Raw genomic sequence first — 23,545 nt, 5'->3', positions numbered from 1 at the left:
TTGAACAGTAACTTCAAACGTAGAGGGTAACGCAAATAGTAAAATTGTATAATTCATATTAACAAAACAGCTTCTCTAATTTTGATGCATTATCAGACAGTTTGAAACTCCCGGAGGAGACCGTTGCTGAAAATCTCATTTGTTCTATATGTAAAAGTGACGACCAGGGAACACTTTATTCTTCCAAATTATTTTTATTCAGTGTCGTTTTCTTTGTTTGTGACTTAATTCCATGTGACCACAAAATAGCGTGACTCGGGTAACTCGGGTCTTTTCCACGTTGTCGAGGAAGAATGGGTATAAAATACATAGCATACCACCTTATCTCATAACATTCTGTAAAATATTGGCATTTACTAGATTTTATGACTATAAATAAACACTCAACATCCAGAAGGAGCATTTCTGAAGTGTTTCCTGACACCAGCGGAGTGTGAGCAACAGATATGAGAAGTCTGTTTGGTGCCAGAAATGGACGGTACAAGTCCTGTGGTGAAAGTTAAGGCCATTTTCGGAGAGACTGTCATTGGCAACGCGTACTGACACCTGAGCCCTGAACGTGACATCTGTCTGAACCAAACCCCAAACACAGGAAAGAGAAGAGAGGAAAGAAAAGAAAGAAAATAAGATGCAAAAAGTAAAGATGAGCACAAGTTGTTTCAGAAACAAAACCCAACTGACTGCAGTAAATCCCTGCGCACCCAGAGAGGCCTGTGCTGAGGCTGCTGCAGAAAGTGCATACAAGTCACAGCTAAAAACAGAAATGCGAGGTGTTCTTAGCCCTGGGTAAACATGAGTTGTGACTACTGATTGGCTATGCATGTACGGACATCCCAGAAAAGATTTACTCTGATGAGGATGAAAGCTGCTTTTACATTGTTAAGCATGCACCTTAAACTTAAAACAGCATCAGGGCAAGATGAAACCAGACATTTAGAGCCATCATATAAACTGGTTTTGATAATTTGAGGATGAATCCTTCTATTGTATATTATGTCCAATTTTATCATTTTTGTACCCTTCTGGTAAAACTTTTAAACCTTCATATTCTTTTGACAGTTAAACCAGCTTAACATTGGGAATCATTCTTTTGATGAGACACACAAAAGATAAAGTGGATATAGTTTGTATCTTTAACATGGTTCTCTCCTGTACTAGCACTGCAAACACAAACAGCTATGCATCCTTATTTATTACATGATTCACTGAGGTAAGAAAAGAAAAAGAAAAAAAAAAAAGAACCATACCAGTGTTTTTACAAGTTTTAGCTGCTATCTTGATTGTGGCAAAGTTTTACTTTTTCAAATGCAACCATTCTGTACAGTCATTGTTTCCCATTAATTTCCATATGACATCAAATACAAATACTCTTCAAACTTAAGAAAACTCCACCTATTTTACACAATCTGTTAACAGGTCTTGGGGAGAATTACTGAATTTGTAAAGTTCTATATAGCGGCCTGTAGCTCCAGAGGGAGCTGCATAACATCTGATAAATGTCCTCAAATGATGTCATTTGAGTCAATGGGGATGAAGAATACAAGTTCAAAAACACAAGAATCTGGGGGTGTGGAGTTACAAAGTAGTGAGACCTCTGTAGCCTGCTCCTCATCTCTGGTTGAGGCTAGCAGCAGGCGACATTAGCCTCTACTAGCATAACACACCTGAAACTCTGAACAGCGGTTGCAAAGAAGACTGTGTGGAATAAAAAAAAAGATCATCTCTGCTTCTGCTGCATCAATTGTGATACTTAAAAACATTAAAAACTACATCAGTGAAGTACTCTTTCAAGTTGTATTTCATCACAGTGAACATCAAGTCTGCATTCATTGTTGTCATAGCTGCATTATCTTTGGAGTGTAAAGCACTGAAGACTTCTCAAATCAATCTGCAGTGCCAAGCAGCGATTTTGCAACTCTGATTAAAGAAATCCCCTGAAAATTTGATGTATGACATTTTGTGTTCATCACTAAACAAGCAGCGATCAGTTAGTTTGGTGGGACAAACATTGTTAGCTATTATTATTAAGAGTTTAACATTCAAAAACTCAGCTAATCTGCTTCATCAGGACTGTGTGGGTGTAGTTTGATCAGATTTGATTGACAGTGGCAACATAAGCATAAACACCCGAAACAGTTGCCACGTTTTCAGTGAAATATTGATAAATCCTCATTGGTGCTCAGAAATATGCCCAAAACACCTCAAACCACTGAGAGCTCAGACAAAAGCAGAAATCTCTCACGGGAAATAATGAAAACTGCAGAAATATGGTTTTCAAGGCCTTTAATGCCAACTTGGTATTCACTATGGATTTATACAACTCAAGAAAGTGTAAAAAATCTGCTGACATTATATTTTGAAGAAAACCATCGGCCACGTGCCCTAAAATAACATAATACGCAAAATGTTTAGCAGTGATGTTAAGTATGTGTGATTGTAGTAAATCAGACAGAAAAGTATAAAACCACTGGCATGGTCCTTTAAAGTAAATAAGGTATCTGAAAAAACAACAATACTCATGCTTAACCCCCTCTAAATGCTATCATTTCAGTTGGGTGAAAATGATCATACACACAAAATATGCTCAGAAGTACACTTAAAGTCATTCACAAACACACACTCATGAAAGTAACACTGGATACCATCAGAATCTTTCATGGGTTTAAAAATCTTCCAAATTGAGACAAACTAAAATCTGCTCCTGAATAAAACTATGTATTTTTCCTTACATCCTAGAATACATGCATATATGCAAAATACATCAATTAGAATAATATTTGTATTATATACCTATTGCTTCTTAATATTTTTACGTTATGTGTATGTACATTATTTTATGACACTGTGTACAAATGCAACATTCTGAATGCTGCAGAGAAACGTCCAACACTGAGTGAACATTTTACAATGAATTCTGATCTGAACATCCTACCGCTGCCCAAAACTGCATCTGTTATGTCAGTGAGGTCTGTTTGATGGTGGTCAAATGTGCTGCTCAGGTAACAGCAGTATGAAGTTGGGGGCCAACACCTCTTGGGGGTAAGTAGAAGCTGTGAAAGTCGGTTTGTGGCATCCAATTTCCTGACAAGTCACTGACGGCCTGCATACAGTGCACGGACACGTCATACTGCCGAAATGAGCTTCAAAAACCACATTTGACACCAAAGACTGATGGGTGAAATGACCGCATGCGGCTGAGTGTTCACCGACGTTACTGAACCCGTGCACTGTTTTTCATCCCATCAGAAAAAAGGTAAGGTACGTGTAGAAAGGCACCTAAATACTGTTGTGTGTTTTGAGATTGTGCACACGAGTCAGAGCCTAAAAAGACAGACATGACTAAATATTAACTTTATCAACATGGCCTGATAGGAACAGTCAGAAAACAAAGAAATAAAAGTGAAAAAGACACAGTTCTGTCCAAGCAAGTCCTTCCTATCCTCACAATGGCCAGCTATGAGTTTTTCTGATGTTTTGAAAGTGAGTAGAAGGGGTCACAGTTACTTTAAAAAAAATAAAAAATAGACTTGGGAATGAGTCCCTGGAGTCCACAATGGCCCTTTTACAGTGTTTACACAGGGGAACACAGGAGAAATAGATTATTTATAAGATATAGAGTCCGGGCAGATGAAGATGGGTGGATGTGTACGCCTCCAACTGTGTAGATGACACCAAAATAAAAAGGACAACACCCAACAAAGAAAGCACTGAGCTACAGTTTCAACAAACCTTGGCGAGAGTTTCGAGCATTCAATGGTGATGTTTAACAAGACATTAAAAGACAGGATGAACTTGATCCCTCACCCTATAATGTGTCGAGTGCATCAAACTATTTACACTCAGCGTTATCCTTTATTTTGGTGTTCAACTACATCTACATTTTGAAAAACCGGATGCATAGACCATGTGACCCTGAGGGACATGATATTGAAGTTACCATGTAATGGACCATGTATGGCCATGCTGCTCATGCATGCGCACGTGTGTGTGTGTGTGTGTGTGTGTGTGTGTGTGTGTGCCTAGAATGGTGTGTAGTCCACAGGGTACATGACAGGAAGCCAGTTCTCACTGAAGGTGGCGCAGTGTGTCCACAGGAGGTGTCGCATAAGCTGGAAAACAAAAAGGAAGCACAAGGGAACACAGCTGGGATTCAGACCACATTCTTCATTCACATATTATTCTACTCTACTTTTTCAAGAGTTAGCAGTCAAAAATATCTAGCCAATATGTTATTATATTGAACAGATATCTGCCGTCACTGCTCTCATACCTGGATGCAGTTCCTCATGTTCTCTTTGCTGGGCTTCTCTTCCACCATCTTTGAAGCATATTTTAAGGCTCGTCCGTACATCTTGTTCACAAGGGCGTGTTTGTATGAAAACATCAACACCTGAACAGTGAAAAAGACAGAAGACAAACAAACTCTATTAGCTTAACAATTATAGAATTCATATAGAGTGGCTAACTTTATGGCTACATACAGAACATCCAACAAATTCACATTTTCAGGAGAGAAACCAGAGGAAATCACATTGTTTTAGGTACGACCTTCAAGTTTGGTCCTCATGACTGATGATACAATGTTATAAGATTGTGGGGAGAATTGAGGGGAGAAAAAAAAGCACGGGAAAGGGGATGGGAACAACATCATATATGGTTATTAACACACAATACTTAGAAATAGGGGTGCAACAACTAATCGACATAGTCGACAAAACTCGTTGGGTTTCGTTCATGACGTCGTCGGGCCGTAGCAACACTGTCAGCTTAACAGAGTAAAGTGATGTGAACAGTAACGTTACTAAAACAACATCAGAGCTACAGTTTCACCTTCAACCTAAAACCTCCAGAGTGTGGCAGCATTTCACTCTTCAGACAGCCAGAAAGGTCGTGAAGTGCAGCAAAGCTGAGCTATCCTGGAAACACTGGAGCATCTGAAGAGGAGGTGCGTAACGTCGCGTCTCTGTGGATGATGACGACTCGCGAGCTAGCTTCACGTTAAAGCCGTGTTACTTTACGTTATGAGCTGAAACGTTTTCTATACAGTTGGTCAATTTGAGTGATCGTTACAGTAATGGTGCTGTGAGTAGCACATAATTATGATACACAACGGCCGTGTTCACATTTCAGATGTGTCTCGACTTTACAATCATAATTAACGCATCGATCATGGCGACGTTCCCAGCTGGAGAATGTGTTGCTGCCGATTGCGCAAAATTAGACAACACCGGACAATTTCATTCTTTCTAAAGAAGAGAAAACAGTTCTCCTGTCTGTGCGTGAGGCGGCGGGTAATTCGCCCCAAAGTCCCTTAAAAACATCACGGAGTTTTGTGAGTTGTTGAGTTAGGGGAAACTATATAAATGTTGTCAAACGCTGTCTACTACAAAATCGTTATTATTGATCCCCTCTTGTAAATTCGGCAAATGTAATGCATGACGTTACTCCTTTCTTTGTATATATTGTCAGTTTGTCCCGCGCTGTTGCAGTACTGGCGTGAAAGCTGCTCTGTCACTAAACAGCAGATCAGCTGCTTATCAGGACGTGATCTCAGTGGAACTTTCTGTTGCTGCAGCAGAAACGTTCATTAAAAGATGCATTTTTGAAAGCAATATTTATTTCATCGTCTTCACTGTTAATTAGCACATGCCTAAAACAACCTCAGGTTTAATTTAAAAGGCAACTAGCTAAATGAGAGGCATTGTGTCATTTTGCGATTTATAATCCAAATAGTCGATTATTCGTTTCAATAATCAAAAGATTAATTGACTATCAAAATAGTCATTAGTTCCAGCCCTAATTAGAAAAAGTAAATGCTAACTTCACTGTCCTCCATTACAGTGGAACTACTTTGGCCTTTCCTTCATTTTCTAAAAACATTTGACTCACCTTGGAATCAGTTAGCTCTGCCCACTTCTGCACCTCCCAAAATGTATCCATCAGAGCTTTAGCTACGTTGTGCAGGATGTCATCAGAACTGCTGGCCATCTGTTCCACATTCTCCTCTGCTGCCGTTTGTCCCGTGGTGACAGCAACGGCGCCGTCCTGCGATGCAGGGGGCAGCAGGAGCTGGTCAGCCAGAGCGCAGCCCTTCCTACACAGAGCGTCCAGCAGAGACGACTTCTGCTTCTCCATGTCACTGAAACATATTGAAACACGTCAGGGTTTCTCAAAGTGTTTTCTAGCAGAGGTGGGCTGCCTCACCACATTGGCTGACACTTTTTTTTTTTTTTTTTAAATCAATACACTTACAAAATAAAAAAGTGCTGCTTTAAGGAAAGAGAGTAGATGAACGTTTTTCCACAGCGAATGCCACATATTTAGTGAGACTATGTATCTTTTGATGACCAGTGGCAGGGGTGGAAATTAACTTTTTGGCTTTTGCCAATGGGACTGGTAGATGAAAAAAATTCCATCTGTATATTTTTTTACCAGCCAAAATAATATGCCAGATTGAAATTTGAAGCAAAATTATTTTATTTTGCTATTAAATGTACTTAAGAAATAACAGTAAATTGTTTTATAAACTTACAAAATGCTTATCATTCAACTTAAACCCCCCTTATCAATTAATAATTGTTTTATCTTCTGCTTCAGCCTCGTTTGTGTCAGTGGTTTATATGTTGTTGGTTTGGTTACTAAACCTGGTAAATGTCACCAACATTAACATTATGTATTAACATCGGGATTTGAAAATAAGGGAACCCCCGCTACTATATTCATTATAATTTCATATAAAGTATATCACTACTATAGGCCTTTTATTACTTGTGGGCTGTTTTCATTTATTAATCCTTGTGCAAGAAAAACAGTCTGCATTGGTTTCTAATTTATTAATGCTAAGACAAAAAAAAATCATAACTATTCATGCACAAAAATAACTGGAGGTTGTAGTTTATACTAGAGCATCATAAATCATTATTCTGGTTCGCATGTAATATTTTAGGGGCAAATGCATGTGAAATACTCTGTCTAGCAATGCATCATCTGTCCTGAAACTGTTGGGCTGCTGTTCTTCTTCTTGTTTTATTTGGTGTGCCGCTGACTTCCCGTCACTGTCAGCTGTTCTACATAGGCGCTTTTCGACCAAAAGCACCAGGGACTTTTAAGTCCCCAGGTCTATTTTCAAGGAACTAAAAGGTCCCTTCAGCCCACTGTTGTGTGCATTTCCACCGTGGTCTAAAGACCTGCGAAGATTAGGCAAATTAACCAGCTGACGTAGGCTGTAGGCCTGGCTGTACACAGCGATGCACAGGCATCATTATTTGTACCACTATCCATGAGCAACATTTAGAAATGAACATCAGATTTGACTGGAATATAATGACAAAGTATAGCAGCTTTTTGTGTGGGAGCTATAATGAGGAGACACGCAATAAAGTTCGTTACACATTTAATGACAAACTGGATAAAGCCATAAAGTTCTTAAAATAAATCCAGCACAGAGAAAGCAGCACAAAAATAAATCGCAACAATTTGGAAGGCTATTACAACATTTCCAGCCAACAAGAGATCAGCAGATCAGCTAACAGCATCATGTCTGTGTCCGCCTGCGTCAGAGGAACGGGATGTTTAACGAGCTTTACCTGCTGTAATCAGCTGTTCCGCTTGTTTTGGAGAGGAGGAGACGGATTTCGTCTCCTTGTAGAAGCTTCCTGACTGATGAAAACCCAAAACAACAACAACTTCTGACCCAGTATTTGGCGTAACTCCATCAGCTGTTCGCTGTAAACACACCGCTGAACGCTGGCTGCTATTTCCCAGCTTTAAATTTAATGCTGACATACGATCTCAGGCAGACATCCGCAAGACATGTGTGGATAACAAACTGGATAAAAACATCAAGTTCTTAAAATAACTCTAGCACAGATAAAACACCACAAAAATAAAATTGCGACAGCTTGGAAGGTTATTAAAACATTTCCAGCCACAAGAGCAGCAGATCAGCTGCAGAACTCACGTCTGTCTCTACTCGCCCATTCAGAAATTCACTGCAAGGCAAGCCCCACCCCCCAAAGTACCCAATACTTTCGGAAAGTACTACCCCCGAGCAGGGTCTTTTTAGGGGGTAAAATGAAGACCCCAGAACTACTTTTAGACCCTGGTCCCTCTGGTGGGAATGCAGTGAGTTCCTCCAAAGGTTCCTAGTTCCGAGGTATAGTTCCTTTGGTCGAAACCGGCATTACCAGAGGGGAGAAAACAGCGGGTATAAATAAACGGGAGATTTGTGGGGAAATATTTTAACGGGAGGATACAGGGAGAGAATGGTAAAATACGGGAGAAGCTTGGGGGAAACAGCAGGGTAGCTAGCTATCTAAAAACACTCCAGGTACTCCAAGCACGACTTGACTGCTCACGACTCCAATTCCCTAAACGCCCACCCCCTTACAAATCTACATCAATCAAAACACAAGCAACCTAAAAAGAACATAAACAACAACCACTGAACGCCCATAATCCGTGTGTTACATGATTATAGATCCCATTGTCCAGCGGGGACCAATTTAAGTGTGACGCAAAACAAAAAACAACACTGATCCGCTGTTAGCTACCATCAAAAAGCTATTATTATGGCGATATCTTACCGAATACGTTCAACGGAAAATCTACCTGCGATTTGGTGCTTGGCGGGTGTTAATTTCCAGCCTTGATCAGTAGCCACAAGGTAACTGCTAAAATGTAGTTTAACTGGGGAAAAGGTTGAGGGGAGTTACACAATCAGCAAACTAACTTACTACTATCACTTACAAGGCAACATCTATCATAAGTTTGCTAACATTAGTCACCATGAGCTACTGGTCGTACCAGACGACCAATTAAAAGGCACAACTAAAACCCTTAATTCAATTCATTTTTATGGCACCAATTCACAACACGCTTCTCATATAGAGCAGGTCTAGACCGTACTGTATTATTTACAGAGACCCAACAATTACTTACTGTATTGAAGTAAATTCAGGTGTATTATTTCTTCTTTCAAAAGTTACAGTGTCGCTGTTAGCTATTGTACAGGCTGTCAAATCCTAACTAACTTGATCATGAGGTGAGATGTCAGGATCTGGGTGGGAAACCCTGCTACTGTTATCTATTAGCTCATGTTCTATGCTGGATAATTTAAAAAAAGGAAAATGTAATTGTAGATACTGTAATATTGTTAGCTAGCAATATTCTGTAATGTTAAATGCACAAAGACTTATTGCTGTAATTTACATACGTTTTGATAGAAGCGGCATCAGGCCGAGGGTCTGTCTTCATGGTGAGGTAAACAGCCAAGGCCGTCTGGTCGATGTGGGAGATGACGATGTCAGCTGCCGATATCACCTCCCTGAGACGTTTTACGCGCTCCTGAACTCAAACGGGAGATTGGAGAAATGACTGTTCCAGATGTTTGAGTCTAAACTATGCAGCGATCTCTGCTCACAAACAAATTTAATGCTCCTGAGATTGGAATCCTATCGGAGCATCCTCCACTTCCCCTTTCTCTTGCTGGTGTGTGCCATTACCTTTTCAGAGTCCAGCTGGTGCAGTCTTTGCACGTGCAGCGGAAGGTAGTCTGAGTAGTTTTCCCTCAGTTCATCATAAATGGAGCTGGAGTCCAACCTGAACAGCAAAGAGATACCATGACAGATGGTTATCAGAGAATTTAAAGAATACATCAAAGCAAGCAATGTGTCAAACCAGATAATTAACTGTGCGCACTTTGTCATCCACTGAATCTTTAAGTCTCTCAAAGCTTCTGCAAACTCGTCCTTCATGTCTTTCTCTTTGTCTCCTTCCTTGTCCTTCTCCTTCCCTCCGTTCTTTGTTTTGTTTGGAGCAGGAATTAAGTGGTAGATGACTGGAACAATATCCTGAGCGAACACACAAGAAAATTTGTTTAGTCATCCCGATACATAACCGACACATTCAACAATATCCATGACCTCTTTTACTATTCTGAATCAGCATCCCAAATTCTCACCCTCAACCTACCAATGTCATGTCCTGACTCCAAACTCCTTCTGGTTACCTCTTTAAATCAGTTCAGAAAAATGCTTTTTAATACCCAGTTATTACAAGTAGTGTTCAATGTCAACTGATGTCGATATTAATAATTTTACTGACCACCAGAAAATGTTAACTACTCTATATCAAAATAAATACCTATTATGACTAGAAGGTTGCATATTTCAATACAGCAATATTGACATGCTTTGACATAATTAATGAAGAAATAACAAATCCCATCTTAAGGTAAGGAATAAGCCATTTCCTGATGATAGGAGAGCAGTGGACGCTCTGTTGTACAGTGTTTCTAGCTCATCCAGTACCTTTTTAAACTTTCCTTGTCGTTTTGCAGAGGCCTGCCCCTGGTGGTCAGAATAACACACAGTAAGGAAGAGACAACACAAACACACCAAAAAGGATTCTCTCTTCATTTTATCTTTCATCCTCACTCAAAGACTTAGGAGTCTAATCCACCTACCTGCCACACATAAAATAAATGGTACAGTGGTGTAAATCTTGTTGCTAACAAGGTTTCTATCTTGTGTTCACGTCTAACAAATCTGATTGAGTTATTTTTCCTACACCTGCTCTGCCACAAGGGTTGAGCACTGAATTGTCACTCAGTACTGAAAACTACAGTAAAGTATTACAAGTGGGTTCACAATGAATATTTGACTTGTTGCGTGTGTGAGGGTAAAAACAAAAAATACACAGGTCTGCAGCAATGCGAAACAATATCAAAAACATTGGGTAAACAAATGCTGATCTGTAAATGGGTGCTGAAGTTTGACTGGAAGATCTTTTGCATTAGAGCTGCTGAGACATGAAAGCTGCTAACAACCCTTTAGCAATGTGAAGAAAACACTTGCAGCCCATGCAGACACAGAGTAAGCTCAAGTCAAGCTCCAACAAAACATCTGTATTGTGGAAATGACAGTGAATGTTTTGGGGGGGGGGGGGGGGGGAGCTAGTCATAATCTCATAACTAATTCTTTCATCAGATAGTTTCTGAATTAACAAAATATTGCCCCCTTCAGAATGTTTAATTTGGGAAAAGACTGAACTTTAGCTACGTTGAAAAAGTCAGATTAGTCAAAGTAAGGTTTAAAATAAGAATCGTTTTAGAACTGGTACTATCTGCACTAACATTGGAAAATGTCAGTTAATACCCAACACTAGTGAAGATATAGTACATAACCTGAACTTTTTGCATAATTTTAACTAACAAATTTTCTTCTCAAGATCAACAGTGAGAAGGTCCAGAAGCCACTAATGATGTCAGCAATAGAGAAATTAAACAATTAGTTGTCAACTTTTTAATAATCTGCAACTATTTTTAAAATAGATTTACCGGTTTGAGTTATTGAAGAAAATGCTCTAATTCCAGCTTCTTAAATGTTAATATTTTTTTGCTTTCTTTACTCCTCTACGAGAGTTAAGCTGCATATCTTTGGGTTGTGGACAAAACAAGACATTTGAGTACGTCTTCTTGGGCTTTGAGAAACACCGATTTACATTTTTCACCATTTTCTGGCAATTTTATAGACCAAACAACTAATAGTTAATAACTGACCGACAGCTGCAGCACTTGTTAGCAACTTAAATTGCAAAGTATAAAATAAAGAAATATTTTTAAGAGCCAATAAAGAACCACATCCAGTGTCTCTTGGTCTGACAGAGGTGATAGCACGGGCAACAACAAATTGTGTATTTGGACTGACAGCAGAAGCGTGGGCAAAGGTAAATGAATGAGGAAAAGTAATATAATGGCATGCAGTAACCAAAAGGACAGAAACCAATTTAAGGAGCAACAGACGAGCCTCAGCTCAGGTCAAGGTAAAGAGAGAATAACTATACAGGACCTTAAAAAAGTTCAAAGCAACAAGCACTGGAGCAGTGGTCTTCACTCCTGATCCTCAGGACCATAAGTGCTTTGGGTGTTACATATTTATGAGTGAATAATGATAGGCAAGTAAGCCACGGTAACCAGATATATTCTGCAGTGCAGTTTGTTACGCGTTCACACGTGTTAAAGTCCCAGATTAGAACAGGAGACTGAAAACTACCATGACTTTAGATCCTGAGGAGCAGGATAGACTATTGCTCTGGAAGAGGGTAACAACAAATAAGACTACTCACTGCTTTCTTGCCAAACTCGCTCTTGGGGACAACAAGGGAGCCTGAAAGATAGCATCCTGGACTTGTCCCTTTTGGGATCCTGAAAAAGCACACAAAAAAGGGAGAAAGACAGCCATAGAGATAATAAACACAGGAACATTAAGCAAAATGTGTTCACAAAAAACAGATATTCATATATTTATTAATAGATGGCTTTCGCTAACCAAACACACACTTCTCTAGCAGTGTTTCTGAGTATTCTGGTGTTCAATACCTTTGATAAGGGGTCCTTAGAAATATTTCAATTTGAGAATACAAGCTTGATTCTCTGACATTGAAAGAAACCACTGCCCCATATTGGATCAATGATACAATTCTCTTCTGTTTACACAGCACACAAGCTGCATCTCAAAGCAAATGTAATGGTTTTCCTGTAGGCTGTAACCCAGAAAGTCCACCAAGTGAGGCCGTGTTGCGTTACTACTGTGCCAGTGTTTTGTTCCGTCCTCTTCCCGGCGTCAACTTTCACTGGAAGTGTCTCAGACCCGTTTCAGGAGTGGAGCAAGTGGTTGGCTTAGTGTTAATTTGTCGTTTTAGGGTCTGTATTGTTCCGTTATCTGCATGGCTACATAACCCACAGGGAGCGTTTCAAAATCAGAGCGTTTTGCCTGCCTGATTTTGCTGACATGTTTAGATTTTGTTGATTCGGTAATTGGTGCTTGCTTTTTGTGCTTCTACTATGGTTAAGTAGGCTATGGGGTTAAATGGTTTCTTTTTTGTCTGATTTGACTGTGTTTATTGTTGATTAACTATCGGGAGTCTGCACGGGTGTTTTATTTGAAAACTGACCGGAGTCTCTATCCCGTTCTGTGTCTGACCTCCTGCACGGTTCAATCTTGACCTTGATGCGGCTTCCATCAAAAATATACCCGCTGCGTATTCTGTGAAGCAGAGAGGCGCATCTGGGATGCGATTAGCTCCGGCAGCCGCTGCGCAGATGTAATGCGACGCAGGAGGACTCAGTGGACTTTGAGGGTCAGAGTCTGAAATGATCTGCAGTTGTAGTGAGTGAATGTTTCCTAGGAGGCCTAGGAGTTTTGTTTAATGCATGATAAGATCCTTCTATAAAGAGAAAAGTCCCTCATCAAATTGACTCACTTGTCGTCAGGCAGGGATGTGATGTAGAAGGGCTGTGTGGCGCCCGGGCACAACGTGACAGAGTTTGCCTTCTTCTTGGCCATGAGGGCAGCCCGGTGTGTCTCATAGACATCTAGACTGAGTGTGGTGGACAGACGGTGAGAAACCACAAACGGTAGGTCCTTTAGGCGCTCCAGCTCGCTGGACTGCTCGTGGCGGACCTGCAGACGCACAGTGTAGTCCCCCTTTTCCAGCTTCAGAGAATACTGGAGGAATAAAACAGACAGAGGGGAGATATGTTAGCTCATGGTGTGCACACCAGCATCAGCTCCTTCTTTTCCACAACATGTAATCTTAAGCCCCCAACATCCTTGCTTTTTAACAATGCGTAGGTGTAGACAGGCGCCAGTGACGCAAACGGTATTGTCCACATACTTTGCGTGTACCTGGAAGATTAAACTTGAATTCACTAGGGGGCAGATCAGGGCCGGATCATGTCTGGAGACATGCACAACCTATGCTTCAGAGGAACACAGGATACATGTGGCAGCCATCTTGGGTCCGCGAATGTGTAGTTAAAAGCAAGTATGTCCAGGCTTTTAGGGGCAAGCCCTTCATGTGTCTCATTTTACCTGGTGTGGGTAGGCGTCGCCTGAGCCCAGTAGCCTCTTGTTCTGATCAAACAGCATCCAGAGCTGACTGTCAAACTCCGACTCGTACAGCAGCTCACACAGCATGGGACAGCTGGGGGTAACTTCTCCACTCTTAGGCTGAGGAGAGAGCAAAATAAAATTATACACACATACAAAAATAAAATTATCATTTCCGTCTCCTATAAAAGCTGACAGTGTTGGCAGTACCTGGTGAAAGCTGTAGTTGAGGACAATCTCGTAGATTTGTCTGTTATTAGGCAGAACGTCCCTCATTCCCAGGGCCTTTATCTTTGAACTTAAGGGCCTAAACCAACAACAGGGAAGAAACAATCAACTGCACTGATGTGGAACAACAAAATGTGAGTGAGTGAGAGTGAGAGAGAGAGAGAGCGCAGTTACCTGAGAGGCTGAACCCAAGACTTGAGGGTAATAGTGGGTGACACCTCCTCGTACCTGAGTGGCGACGACACATCAAAACTCGTGACGCCCTCTGAGGCATGCTGTACAGATACAAATGAGTTATAGAGAACCGATACCGTCTGGGTTGTAGCTTACTTGTCAGTGTTGCAAAACTGTGTGTCTGTACTCTTCTTACTATGTGCAGGGGTGAAGGGGAAGTGTTGAGCCCGTGGAATGAGATGCTGTAGTCCACTGTGACATCGCCCAGGCTCGCCCACCAGCGTGCAATGCACAATTCTACTACCCGACCTGACTGGAGAGGAGACAAAAAAAACAGGCAGAAATGAGTCCACCATTATGTAATTTTTATATGTATGCATCAACGAAATGAAGCGACTTCCATTCCAGCCACTAATGGACGTCATCTAAGAGAAATACAACTGACAACTTTAAGCCAACTCCAATATATATTTAGAGAAAATCCCACTCAAATATAATATATGATTACAATAAATGAAATATACATACCAGTACGGGGAAAGCCTCAGTTAGTGAACCTCTTTCCAACAGTGAAGAGAACTTGTAGAATTCATTAGCTCTGTACGCTTTCTGTTTGACCAGGTGCACAGCGTGGAGAACAAACTTTGACGACACATCTCCCGAATGAGAGGTCAGTGTGATCTCTGCAGTAGAGAGACAAGAAGAAGAAATGAGTTAAAGATTAAAAAGCCACATTTACCTCTACTTGGAAAAACACATGAAAGTAATTCCAAGTGACATCTCTTACTGCTGCCTTGTGGCCTATTTGATGGTTTTAAATTTTTTCCCCATGAGAGCAAAAATCTACACCGACACTGAGGGATGCAGCTAGGGGTGAAACGATTCATCGATTAAATTAATGCCAATTCTTTGCATCGACGCTTCGTTAAATCCATATAACTATATAGCACACTGACAAGGAAACAGTAAGAGCAACTTTAGCATTTAACTGAAATCATGATTGATCGTTCAGTTGAAGGCTACCCAAAGTAAGCCGCAGACCTCAGCTGAAAATGTACACACATGCGTTTGTTGTTCTCCTTTTGGCCCGTGAGTTGTAACCTCACAGTCATGAGTTAACTGGGTGTAGGGGAGCTACACCTTTTTACTCACCTACAGCTCTCTCTGTAGCTCAAACAATCCCTGCTACCTGCATGTGTTAATCCATCCTTTCACCCATTTCATCTGTCTTTATAATTGCCATCTTTATAATAACAAAACAACAGCTGTTTCATGTTCAGGATCGCTCATTTCCCGCTTCACATTTCACGTGTGTTTTCTTGAAAAAAACGTGGTTTTGAGACCAGGGTCGGGTGACACAGCCGCTGTCAGCTCGTGTAGTGCGTGACCCCTTCACCGATCAGTCACGTAGTGTAAACGCCAATACTCCCGTCACAAGACGGCAAGTTGTGGAGTCTGAGCAGCACGGCCATCAGCCGATGCTGAAAGTCATGTAGTGTGCAAGAGCATTTAGTATAACTTGTATAGTACTCGGGTGATGTTTGTGTTTGTAAAGCAGCTGTCTGATTGTTGGTCAGTTGAAGTTGTCGGTCTGATGTTTTCTGTATGACACACTATGAATTTCCGAAAGGACCAATAAATATCTATCACCTATAAACGTGCACAGCTGATCCCATTACAGGGGCGCCACCGCCAAGCAAAAGTACTTCTTAAACGACGCATCAATTAATCGTTGAAATAATCAATAGAAGCTTCGAGTACTAAAATCATCATTAGCTGCAGCCCTAGATGCAGATATATAATTTTATTTTCTATTTTCACTGTAGATGAATTAAAATGGAAAGGTTCATCCTCAAGCACATGCTGTACTGAAATGTTTCATCATTGTATGAATTGAAACACAACAAAATCAAGACATTTTTGATAACATGAACAAAAATGGTAATGGAGCTATTAGTGATTGAAGGTCAGTGACACGGAGAGACTGACCTGCCCAGGAAGCTCCCTGAGGAACAGTGATGAAGTGGCGTCTAATCTGGCCTGGTCTGAAGTGGACGTCTGTGAAACACACCTCCTGATTACGACTATCTGTCACTCTGACAGGTGAAAGAGAGAGAGAGCTGTCAGACACACACGAACACACAGACCTCTTGCTGGCAGAGTATATGATTTAAAAACTTACTTTGCAGGGATAATAACTGTGATTGGAACTCTGAATAGGGGGCCACAAGTAGGTGCTGCTGTATCATACCCACACACCTAAAAAAAATGATGAAATAAAAAAAGACTCAGACATTAATTAGACTCAGAAATATGTCCATCTTTTCCTCCTACGCTCTTTCCTGTCCCTACCTCGGTGTAGTGCACTCCCTCTCTCAGTCCCATAGGATCGATGCGGACATTGACATGACGACACTGGTTCATCAGCTCTAGATGGGAGGGGCACTGAACCCACGGTGCGGCACATGTGAGCGCCAAGTGTAGCTGTAAGGAGATTCGCTCAGAGTTTTCTGTGATTTGATGTCAGAAGAAGACAGATGGTGTAAAACAATGCAAAACACTTGTCATTGTAAAAATAATAAAAAATTTAATAAATGGCTGTCTAGTATAAACAGTACCTGTGTTCTCTGGGAAGATGGGTTCAATTCCTACTCCGTGATCTGAGGGTGCAAGAATTTGGGCTGGGTCTCTGAGGTAGATGCCTTTCTGTGTTCCCACACTTACTGAGAAGCCTAGGTGGCTTGTGGGTAAAGAGGCGTGTTGAATGAGGTAGTCTAATGCCTTGTCCACCTGAGAGGAAGAAAGGCACACAAACAAATGTAAAGAAATAACAAAATACTTAATAAAACTTAAAAGGAACATGCTAAGACCAAGAAACAGAAAAGGAAGCATGTCCACTATAGCAGCTGTAGTCAGGTTACCTGGATTATTCCATGGCCCTGTGCAAACACCTCGATGTCATCAACCTTCAGAGCTGTGTTTTCCAGCGCTCTCCTCACCGCAGCAACAGAGGGACAGATCCCATACTGCTTCAGTCCTTTTATCACACAAAAAAATAAAAAATCACACACCAGCATCAGATTTGCATTTGTGCAAAGTTACATACATGCAAAATATCCACACGTCTAGTCTCAATCCATGAGCCTGGACGCACCTGAGAGGATTAGAGCGATGCCTCCGCAGGCATTAGGGGATGACATGGATGTGCCATTCATCAGCTGGGTACCACGAAGAGTCCAGTTGGGTACAGACGCAATGGCCCCACCAGGGGCACTGATGCTAACCCCCAGGGCCCCGTCTGTACTGGGGCCCCTGGACGACCAGGTGTATTGGTTGGGAGGCAGCTTCTCCCTCAGGGAATACTCTGCCACCATCATGTCTGGAGTCACATATGCTCCAACTCCTAAGGAGAGAAGGGAGCAGGATGCGGATTACTTTATCATCACAATTGCTAAGACTCCTAAATCTACAGTGTTTCTATGTTTCCTGTTGTGAATAATAATATACAGTCATCTTGACTTACACAATAAGCTTATACTATTAATTTTAGCATTTGTCCGATCTAATGTGTTCCAACATACATCAGTTTTACAAAGAAAAAGATTTTGTTTATAGATGCCGAATCTGAAGGTGTAAGCACTTGATCATGCCATCAGTGTTTGTACCTATGACACTGCTGGTGGTTCCCCCCGGGCAGCCGACCGTGGAGAGGCATGGGCCGTTGTTTCCTGCACTTGAAACAAACATCACATTGTGCTTTTGGACAGCCTCTGTGATCACCTCACAAATCCTCCTGAAAGACAGATCATGAAAAAAGATTAGTGATAGTGTGCAACACAAAATAAACCCACACAATCACTGTTGCAATACTTACCCTGAATTGGGCCAGTGGGTTGCTTCCCCATAGCTATAGTTAACAAGGTCACACTTGTAGTTGATGACTTCAATCATCTTTGAGTGACAAGAGAGATAAAAAAAATTGACGAGTGAATCAACAAAAACGTATGTTAACCGCTAATCTATATTTGACAGAGTCTGGGCAATATACCGCGCGGATGAGTCCTGTGCCTGTTTCCATGGTGCTGAGGCGGGTGTCTCCAATCTTCAGAGCCAAGATTTGGGCACCAGGGGCCACGCCGTTGCGCTCAGGTTCCTCTGGGAAGTAACCTGCTGCGATGCTTGCTACATGTGTCCCATGAGCCCCTTTAAAAGCACAAGCATGTTAAAATGCAGAATACGCTGTGGGCTTCTACACATTATCCAGTCCTAACTGGTGAATCTGCCATAACTCACTGCTAGACTGAACACCTTTTTTCATCTTTTCAGAGGAGATAGTTTATGTGCTTTGAGATACCTCACCTCCACTGGTGACGATGCAGAGTGTGTTTCCTTCATCATAAATATTAACAGAGTAGTTTAGCATCTCAGCACTTCCTAACGTGGCATACTCTTGCGTCTCTCTGTATGAGCTCAGCACAGTGCACTGGGACAGCTCTCCACACTCTGAAGTGTCGACTACAGCCCTAAAGAGAACAATAACAGACAATGTGAAGGAACAATGTGCTATTAGTAAACAGTAGTAGATAGTTAAGAGGAAAGGTAAAGAACTTCTTGTATAACAAAAGAAAAAAAGTTGATATGGCTTACCTCCATGTAATGCCGTCGTTCCAAAGCAGACAGTCATAAACGGGACCGGGATCACTGTACTTCTTTTCTAGCGATGCCAGCAGCTCTGACTGACTCTGCAGCTCTTCTTTCTCCAACTTCTCCATCTAGAGAGGAAGCAAGGTGAAGGATACATGCAAGATAGACAGTAGTAGAGAGAAATCAGATGAGGAAACTCCACTTTACTGTGACTATTAACTGCACACAAACACTTAAGAGTACACAAAGAACACAAGGTTGTAGGTCTGACCTGTGAGGGCGTTGGGTGGGAGAGGTCAAACTCTTCCGTCTTGCGAGAGACCTCAGCAAGTGCTGCTCTGTGTGGTGGGTCCCACATCTTCTCCTTTCGCTCTTTCTAGCAGACAAAAAGTTTCCATAACAACAAAAATACCTTAAAAATGAGCATGGACAGGACAACCACATGTTAGCATCTATGCTAAGCAACTAACCACATCTAAAGCCTAGTTCACACCACACGATTTTTAGCCCGAATTGCCACTCTGCGAGCTCAGCGACCGTCAGGCTGTGATTGGGAGTAAATCAGCAGTTGCTCGGCGGTTGCCAGTCGTTATGTGTGAACTACTCAATGACGCATCACAACAGCTTCCTGACACATTTCTGACACATCGCAGACGTCTGCCACATACCTAGCATGCCAAATATCTGGAGAAGTCGGCCGACTCGACATCCACATCCACATCCAGCCAGTGAGAGCAGGCAGCTACTTTTTCACCACAAAACACTTTTTACTGAACTCCAGTTCTCTCTGTAGCTCAGACAATCCCTGCTACCTGCGTGTGCTAATCCATTCTTTCACTCATATTCTTTGTCTTTATAATTGCCATCTTTATAATAACAAACAACAGCTATTTTGTGTGTAGGTTCGTGTCATTTCCTGTTTCACATTTCACGTGTATTTTCTTGACAAAACGTGGTTTGGAGACCAGCGTCGGGTGACACAGCCGCTGTCAGCTCGTGTAGTGTGTGACCCTCTGTCACCGATCCGTCACGTAGTGTGAACGCCACAATGACTACAAGACTCCCGTCACAAGACGGCAAGTTGTGTAGTTTGCACGAGCCTGAAGCTTGTGATTGGGTTATCAGTCATTGTGCACATGTCACCAGAGCACTGAGCTCTGTGCAAAATCAAACCCATGACAGACCTAGCACAGTAATAATATAACATCTTCCTACCTGTATTCTTTCTTTAAGAGCCTTAGGGAAGAACTCATAGCCATTTTTAACTCCAATGTGATACTTCCCTGATGGATTGACCCAGGCAGGAGGAATCTGGAAGACAAAAATGACAGTGTGTGATAAATATGAAGACAGATACTTGAAGTGCAGGTCTTGTGATCAAGCCAAGCCACAGTTAGATTAAAAATGGGAGATACAGAATCAATGAAATAAATCATTACACATGAAAACAAGATGATTTCCGATGTAGGACAATCCCTGTAATGGAACATTTCAACTTTTAACTCATGTTTTAGGTATTAGTCTTAATATCAAAAAGTGTCTACTGACCTTAAGTGTTCTACCAGAGAGGCCAGCGATTGTCCCATCTTTAGGTTCTGACACAGTGGTCATATTCACGTCACCGCTGCCTGTTGTATCGATGATGTCGATGATCTTTGGCTTCCCCTCAGTTGTGACCTAATGAAGCAGTAATGGGTAATTAATTGACAAAGTCAGGCTGACTGAAAAGGATGCAATATACTTATTCAGTAAGTTATACTGACCAGGGAGGACTGTGGACATCATAAACTGAAAAGAACATCACCTGTCATTTTGAATGTAAACTTACATCTGGATAATCTACAAACCAATGCCAATGCCTTGCAACAGCTATGCCCCCTTTTACACATTTGTTTACACACACTGAAGGGGTCCGACTCAGTCCTGAATGAAGAGGAAACCATACGGTTGAAAAACAATGGTTAAACTTAATTTGGTGTGCCGATGGGCCAGCTAATCTAGTCACACATACATGACTGTAATGGAAAGTGGTAGGCTCTTATTTCACTATAGTATATTGTAGTGTTAGCTAGGTAAGTTGACTATACTGTATTTCAGTGTGACTTGGCTGTTAACATGTTGTTACGAGTCACTAACCGGCAACAAATTTAATAGATTCATAAGGCAAACCGTAATTACTGGGGTCATTGAAGGAAACCTGAAGCAGACAAATTCAGCTGTTAACATTAGCTGCCAAGCTAACATTTTAGCAGGTATGCCAACTAGCTAACGTTAAATTGATTAATTATACGTTAGTGTAGCACTGAAACACAATTTCACAGCAGGAGAAAACACTTGCTATTGACTTATTTGTGTTGACTTGGTTGTCAGAAAAGCTTTGTCATAGTTGTTGTGTATATATACCGAAGTTAGCTAGCTGTTGCCGTTGGGTGACTATACAAATGATGTGAATGGGTCGGGCCTTTAGCTTTGCTAGCTCACACCAATTAGCTCGTAGCTACCGTGAGGCAGCCGGTCAGATTTACCTGCATGCCGGGGGCCCCGGGATCCACGCCGGTGTCGAGGATAGCGATGAGTACTCCTCGGCCATCGTACTCGGGGAACCTGGTGAGATAAGACGCGGCGCCGGTTTCTTTTTTGGGGAGCAGCCCGTGGAAGGGGAACGGTTCTTCGGTGGAATGAGCAGCCATGATCAAAAGAGCGTCAATGAAAACAAAGCAGCGAAATGGGGAAGAGAGCAAGACGGTGGGAGAGACGGGGAGGAGAGCTATTAAAGGGGCCGTGCGGTACTGCTGCTGCTCAGCCACATTTCTCTGTAATCTTCATTCAGCAGGCCTGTCAACATAATGCCACTTAAATATTTGAGCTACCTTTACAGATCATCACATTCTTTTGCTGATCATACCTTTATATACTGGCTTATATAGCAGTAAAAGGCTGGAACCTGAATTATCTGGCTCCCAGAGGCCCTAGGTTCACCATGTGCCAGTTGATTTGTGGCAGTTTGATAAACACTTTACACAACACAAACTGAAACAGATGGCCCTATTGCATTGCATCAGAGATTGCTGCCATGTGTCAATATCTGGTCTTGTAAAAGTGTTGCCAGGGTCCACTAGTAGCCCAGTTGTATACACTCACCTAAGGGATTATTAGGAACACCATACGAATACTGTGTTTGACCCCCTTTCGCCTTCAGAACTGCCTAAATTCTACGTGGCATTGATTCAACAAGGTGCTGAAAGCATTCTTTAGAAATGTTGGCCCATATTGATAGGATAGCTTCTTGCAGTTAATGGAGATTTGTGGGATGCACATCCAGGGCACGAAGCTCCCGTTCCACCACATCCCAAAGATGCTCTATTAGGTTGAGATCTGGTGACTGTGGGGGCCATTTTAGTACAGTGAACTCATTGTCATGTTCAAGAAACCAATTTGAAATGATTCAAGCTTTGTGACATGGTGCATTATCCTGCTGGAAGTAGCCATCAGAGGATGGGTACATGGTGGCCATAAAGGGATGGATATGTTCAGAAACAATGCTCAAGGGAGGCCGTGGCATTTAAACGATACCCATTTGGCAATAAGAAGCCTAAAGTGTGACAAGAAGACATCCCCCACACCATTACACCACCACCACCAGCCTGCACAGTGGTAACAAGGCATGATGGATCCATGTTCTCATTCTGTTTACGCCAAATTCTGACTCTACCATCTGAATGTCTCAACAGAAATCGAGACTCATCAGACCAGGCAACATTTTTCCAGTCTTCAACTGTCCAATTTTGGTGAGCTCTTGCAAATTGTAGCCTCTTTTTCCTATTTGTAGTGGAGATGAGTGGTACCCGGTGGGGTCTTCTGCTGTTGTAGCCCATCTGCCTCAAGGTTGTGCGTGTTGTGGCTTCACAAATGCTTTGCTGCATACCTCAGTTGTAACGAGTGGTTATTTCAGTCAAAGTTGCTCTTCTATCAGCTTGAATCAGTCGGCCCATTCTCCTCTGACCTCTAGCATCAACGAGGCATTTTCACCCACAGGACTGCCGCATACTGGATGTTTTTCCCTTTTCATACCGTTCTTTGTAAACCCTAGAAATGGTTGTGCGTGAAAATCCCAGTAACTGAGCAGATTGTGAAATACTCAGACCGGCCCGTCTGGCACCAACGACCATGCCACACTCAAAATTGCTTAAATCACCTTTCTTTCCCATTCTGACATTCAGTTTGGAGTTCAGGAGACTGTCTTGACCAGGACCACACCCCTAAATGCATTGAAGCAACTGCCATGTGATTGGTTGATTAGATAATTGCATTAATGAGAAATTGAACAGGTGTTCCTAATAATCCTTTAGGTGAGTGTATGTACTACAATTTGCATGACATTTTATCAATAACTATCAAATGAGCTGTCAGCTGAACTGTCTTTAAACTTCAAGAGCAAAATAACTAATTAGTAGCTTGGAGAATCATCAGGATATGTAATGTGCATTGTTTGGGCTCAGGAAATCCAATCAGTGTAAAAGCTGTGTCAACCACGCGCCAGTTTCACAAAGACATACTTTGACTATGACTTAGATCAAACCAATAGTCAGACTTCACATAGATGCCTA

At 41.7% G+C, this 23,545-nt stretch overlaps 1 protein-coding gene across 2 annotated transcripts; it reads right to left on the bottom strand.

The window, feature by feature from the left end:
- Positions 1-178: 178 nt before the first annotated feature.
- On the bottom strand, positions 179-21,886 carry tpp2 (tripeptidyl peptidase 2). 2 transcript variants are annotated; one of them, XM_038700845.1, is made up of 29 exons: positions 21,464-21,886; positions 20,487-20,615; positions 20,154-20,249; positions 19,210-19,314; positions 18,942-19,066; positions 18,654-18,817; positions 18,343-18,497; positions 18,169-18,245; positions 17,960-18,087; positions 17,449-17,697; positions 17,216-17,331; positions 16,913-17,084; positions 16,647-16,804; positions 16,477-16,553; positions 16,284-16,390; positions 14,823-14,977; positions 14,491-14,607; positions 14,295-14,395; positions 14,103-14,199; positions 13,875-14,012; positions 13,264-13,508; positions 12,127-12,205; positions 10,311-10,349; positions 9,700-9,851; positions 9,504-9,600; positions 9,215-9,345; positions 5,890-6,139; positions 4,271-4,390; positions 179-4,109 (listed from the first exon to the last, which is right to left on the bottom strand). In XM_038700845.1, the coding sequence occupies exons 1-29, from the start codon at positions 21,626-21,628 to the stop codon at positions 4,020-4,022; spliced, it is 3,834 nt and encodes a 1,277-aa protein (XP_038556773.1). In that variant the 5' UTR covers positions 21,629-21,886; the 3' UTR covers positions 179-4,019. The 2 variants fall into 2 exon arrangements, with proteins under 2 accessions (XP_038556773.1, XP_038556774.1); XM_038700846.1 differs by lacking the exon at positions 10,311-10,349 and having other exon boundaries at positions 3,997-4,109; positions 21,464-21,884.
- Between the last annotated feature and the right edge of the window lie 1,659 nt (positions 21,887-23,545).

Source organism: Micropterus salmoides, unplaced genomic scaffold, assembly GCF_014851395.1.
Source record: "Micropterus salmoides isolate LMB-PRFRI ecotype aquatic unplaced genomic scaffold, ASM1485139v1 Ms_hic_scaffold_6, whole genome shotgun sequence".
Lineage (NCBI taxonomy): Eukaryota > Metazoa > Chordata > Actinopteri > Centrarchiformes > Centrarchidae > Micropterus > Micropterus salmoides.
Note: the sequence above shows the minus strand (reverse complement) of the source record. Positions and strands in the feature narration are given on the sequence as shown.